Raw genomic sequence first — 5,259 nt, forward strand, 5'->3', positions numbered from 1 at the left:
ACGGACTCTGAAAAACAAACTGAGGGTTCTAGAGGGGAAGGGGGTGGGAGGATGGGTTAGCCTGGTGATGGGTATTAAAGAGGGCACGTTCTGCATGGAGCACTGGGTGTTATGCACAAACAATGAATCATGGAACACTACATCTAAAACTAATGATGTAATGTATGGTGATTAACATAATAAAAAATTTTTTAAAAATGTGATGGTATCAGTGACCTCTAAGCTTATCCATGCTTATATCCTCAGTGGACCACACAGAGCCTAGCAGATAGTAGTTGATCAGCAAATTCATTTTGAGCAGGCTGAATGAATCATGACATAACCTCTCCATTTCTATCTTTGTGTAATTGTTCAATTCTATGTACATCCTCTTACTCAGAAGCCAGGTTGAAGAGAAAGTTCATAATACTAAGTAAGGACAGTTCTTGGACACATGCGATGTGAAACAAAATGTTTTTATTTTAGATACTGTTTTTAGGTATGGTTGGAAGGTGAAGTTGACCAACAGATTGGTGCTTAGATCGGTACAAATGCTTACATGCTTAGTTGTTAGCGATGGTCCACTGAATCCATCTCACATAGTTGCAGACTTTGGTGTAGACACCAGGTTTGCCCTTTTGAGCGCAGCCAATACCCCAGGAGACAATGCCCTGGAGCTCTCTGTTGCAGACCACAGGGCCACCAGAGTCACCCTGCACAAGAGGGAAGAGACAGTAAGAACTCTCAACTATGCCAAGATGGAAGAAAGGCAAAATGCTGTTTCTCCATTACTCTGGGTCCGTTTTCCCAGGTAGCTGATTGTCTAGGAAGCACCTTCCCTTCCCCTGGAAATCCAATTCTCAATCTCTGACAGCATGCCTCTCCTTTCTCCTCCCTCCTTCTAGCTCCTGCTCTTTTCTTAGTTGTAGGCATGCAGGGCCAAGAAGAGGTGAGGACTGGTGAGTGCAGTGCTGCCCAGCTAGCCCTGCTTTTTTTTCAGAAAGCTCCCTTCTACAATATACCTCTTCAGCAGGGTGCCTTATGCACACCATCTTCTGTGTATCTTTTGACTCTTAGCCCTAGCCATTAATATCTCAAAAAGAAAATTTATCACTGATCTCAAATCTCTCCGTGGTCCCTTATAATCCATCCCAGAGACAGCTTTTCAATCTGTGTTTTGGGAAAGGGAACTACAGTGGAAGGGCATGAAGTTCCGCTGAAACGAGTACAAAGAAACTGACCTGGCAGGAGTCCTTTCCACCCTGCAGGTAGCCCAGACAGATCATGTTGCTGCTGATCTTGCCAGGGTAGGCATTGCGGCAAGTGCTGTCAGAGAGGATGGGTGCTTGAAGACACTGCAGAAGATCAGGATAGTTTTCTGTTGGATGTAGGAGTAAAAATAGAAGAATATTACCTACAGGATTCCTGGAGATTTCTTTCCCAATCTTCCCCCCTCTTTCCTTACTCTCTCAGGTTGCAGGTAACTTTTATTTTGGAAGAACAACTTTTATCTGGAAAGTCTTGCCAACAGTTTTAACCAACAAGTTGTTCTCTCTGACTTTATCAGTGGCTACAGATCTCAAATCTAGACTATTTCTCAAGCAGGTCTCTACTTTAGGCAGTATCAAATCCCTCTGTTCTGTTTACCTCCTCAGTTTCTACTTCTTTGCAAATCACTAATCACACTTAAGTTGAATATCTGCCATCTTTATCATAGCTCATTTTTGTTGTTTTCCAGCAAAGGGATCTTCCTAAGACTCCATATATCTATAAACTATCCTCTAGGAATCTTGCCTTGAGTGACAATTTGGACTAACTGACCCTCGACATGTCTTTCCCTTCTAGGATTTCCAGAGTTGGTGCTTTTGTTCCATGTGACACTTACGCCCAGTGCTCTGGAGATTCCCCCAGCCAGAGATGAGGCACTGGGTACCAGCAGCCGCACAGGATTTTGGCAGAGAGACAGCAGACACTCGAGAGTTGAGGGTGGCAGGCGAACTCAGTTTAATCAGCATGATGTCATTATCAAAAGTTTTTTCATTGTATTTAGGGTGGCGGATGACCTTGGCTGAATTGATGAATTGCTCAGCACCCTCAGAGACTGCAATGTTGTGTTCTCCCAGACGCACCTGGATTTGGCTGGATTAAAGGATATGAAGTTCCTTAAGGACCAACTTCAGCTTTTCCCCTTTCCCAGTTTACCCCAATCATGACCACCAGCATGAACACCATCCCCTGCTAGCATTTCCACACATAGGAAATTGTGCACTGAAGGGAGCCCTACCAAATATGGTGCAGGTAAGAGTAACTCTTAGGTGGGTGTCCCTACCAGTATAGACTTATAGCCCACCATCGTGTTAGAAAGTTATTTCCCATGACTAAGTGATGCCAGTAAAAAGATGGGAGGTGAAACAGGAATTGGCGGTGACTATTCAGCACCTGTTACTCCTCCTCTGGTTGGGATTACCGATTACTGTAGGGAGATGTGGCAGGAATCAGAGACATGAAAGAATTTTAAGGGGGCAGAATGAATTGTGCTTATTTTTAATGTTTTACTGAAAGCTTCATGTGGGTTATTACCACCATATGCCATTTTTTCCTGGTTGAGCTATCATGATTAGGACTATTTATTGATAATGCTCTTAAGCTGGTTCTAAGTATACTTCATCACTCACTAGCTCCCTTCCCATGTCTTTGGTACCATCATTTGGAAGGACATCAAGGAACTCTTAAGTTTACCTTTCCATGTAAACTTCCCTCAATGCATCATTCAGTGCCTGGGGGGAATGATGAGGCTCCTAGAATCTGAATGCTTGCCCCTCAAGCATAACTGTGTAGTTTGCCCTGATTTTTCTTTTGCAGGGCTGGGGCATGAGTTGATCTGAGAGAACAGGGATGTGAGGTTTGGTTACTCACGACTTGTAGCAGTGAGCTGCAGACACCACCCACTGGGAATTGATGAGGGAGCCACCACAAAAATGGTAGCCTGAGTTCAGGGACACCTGATAGGGCAAGGAATTCTTCTGACAGGTGTAGCCCCCAACGATCTTGTCATCATCATCAATGGGGAAAGCAACTGACAAGGAAAAGTTGGAAACAATCAGTTAAACAGATCCATCTTGGAATTTCTACTTACCACAAGGTTTTTCCAGATTAACCAGAAAAAAGTAGATAATGTTTTCCTCTCACACATAATCAGGAAATGGTGATAACATAATTTTTACATGATTTTTTCCAAAATCTTATTATTCAATACTTTTAACACATACTCTTATACTATTATAAGTATCTAATTTTTTAATTTATGCTTTAAATTTGATAAATATACCATTTTAAACATATGCAACACACACACAAACACACCCCTCAGTCAGAGACTCTTTATGTAATAAATGCCATGAACATTACTCTCTAAGGGTATAAAGAATACTTTTGTACAAAACCTTGCTCACCAGACATGCAAATAGGTGTTCAGTAAAGCTCTGCAGTAACCATGCTTATGTTTATTTATGGTAGTTGGTATAGGTTAGATATCCCAATGAAGGAACAGAAAGGAAGTTTTACTAGCCACCTAAGAATGGTCCAGCCTAGAAGGAATTGGGAGTGTTGTACTCTTGTTCTCCCAATTTCTCTTTTGGTTCCTGCCTAAAATTTTCATGACATAATTTAATAGAATAGTATGTGGTTTCCTTTCCAACATTACCCCTTATCTCAGTTATCTTTCCAACATTTTAAAATTTATTCAGCATTCTGAAGTTTGCCCACTGATTTATTAAGATTTCTATGGCTCTCAAAGTCAGTGATTGTTTATATGTACCCTATTGTTAAAATATTTTAAAGTAATTTTGGGAAAGACATTTCCAGATGTATAGACTAAGTTATTGAATTTATACCCGTCTAATTGGGAAAGTTTAATCGTAAGATTTGTATAAAATTTGGTAGTATAAAAGACAGAAATAGACATTTTTCTTTCCTTTGATGATTAAATGATATGTTATTTCACACCAGAGAGATTTCACTAGCAAAGACGTTGTAAAACCCAGACCATGGCTTTTTTTCATGAGAAATGAAGTACCTTCAGCTGTTAAGATCCTGTGAAGATGCCTGTCGGTGCAGAGGAGATGCAGGCTGTGACCCTCATAGCCTCTTCAATGAGCCCAGACTAGTCACTAGTCCCAATTTTAACTCTCAATTATTAATTCCAAGTGCTTAGAAAGGTCGAAACAGCATTTCCCTAATGTTAACTATCCTTTCCTTTTCTCTCTTTTTCCATAGATTTTACCTTGAAGTTCAGGGCAATTTCTGTCTCTTTATACTTTCTGCGCTAATTACTCTTGCTCACTATCATCTTTCCCCCACAAGGGAGATTTAATTATGTATAGACATTTGTATGACTGTAATCCCCCTCTTATTGTGGTTTTGGTTACCCTTGGTTAACCAGAGTCAGGAAGCAGAAGATCCATTTTCTGATGTATCCTCCAAAGGTCATTATAGCCTCACACTATGTCAAAATGCCTATGTCATTCACTCCACTTCTCATCACGTAGGCATTTTATCACCTCACATCATCACAAGAGAGGTGAGTACAGTACAATAAGATATTTTGAGAGAGAGAGAGACAGAAGAGCACAGTCACATAACTTTTATTACAGTACATTGTTATAAATGTTCTATGCTATTACTACGTTTGTTATTAATCCCTTACTGTGCCTCATTTGTAAATTAAACTTTATCATGGGTATGCATAGGCGGGGGAAAAACACAGTATATAGAGGGTTCAGTACTATTTGTGGCTTCAGACATCTACTGGGGGTGGATGTAGCTGCTGCAGAAAAGAGAGGACTACTATATATGCTGTCATTTCAATATTTTAAGCTTCTTGAATACAGAGATTCTATTCAACATTCATTGTTGTCTTTCAGAGTACAAAGTGCAAACAAATACATCATGGACACCCACTGATTCATTTATTATTATTATAGGCTCACCAGTGGCTCCCAGCAGGGCAAGGAAGATGATGGTCTTCACGATTGCTCTCTGGATCTGAACTGGGGAGAGTGATGAACATTTCTCATCCACAACTATTTATACCTCCAGGTTTGCTATCGACACCCATGGCCATGGGTGCCAGGAAAGTGGTTTTACTGGAAACTCACAAGTCCAAAATTAGAATTCAATTCTGTGCCAAATTGAAGATAATTCAGCATCAGATTTAAACATTAGCTTTTGTCTACTTTTCCAGAAGTTTATGGGAATTGAAGTAATAATCCCACCTGGTGC

General features: G+C 40.6%; 1 protein-coding gene across 1 annotated transcript; it reads right to left on the reverse strand.

The window, feature by feature from the left end:
* Positions 1-533: 533 nt before the first annotated feature.
* Positions 534-5,101, reverse strand: LOC102741213 (serine protease 1). Its single transcript, XM_081809834.1, has 6 exons — positions 5,071-5,101; positions 4,968-5,027; positions 2,896-3,055; positions 1,865-2,118; positions 1,221-1,357; positions 534-692 (listed from the first exon to the last, which is right to left on the reverse strand). The coding sequence occupies exons 1-6, from the start codon at positions 5,099-5,101 to the stop codon at positions 543-545; spliced, it is 792 nt and encodes a 263-aa protein (XP_081665960.1). The 3' UTR covers positions 534-542.
* Positions 5,102-5,259: the final 158 nt, after the last annotated feature.

This window comes from Leptonychotes weddellii, unplaced genomic scaffold (genome assembly GCF_054177405.1).
Source record: "Leptonychotes weddellii isolate Sample4059 unplaced genomic scaffold, ASM5417740v2 HiC_scaffold_14247, whole genome shotgun sequence".
In the NCBI taxonomy this organism is placed as follows: Eukaryota; Metazoa; Chordata; class Mammalia; order Carnivora; family Phocidae; genus Leptonychotes; species Leptonychotes weddellii.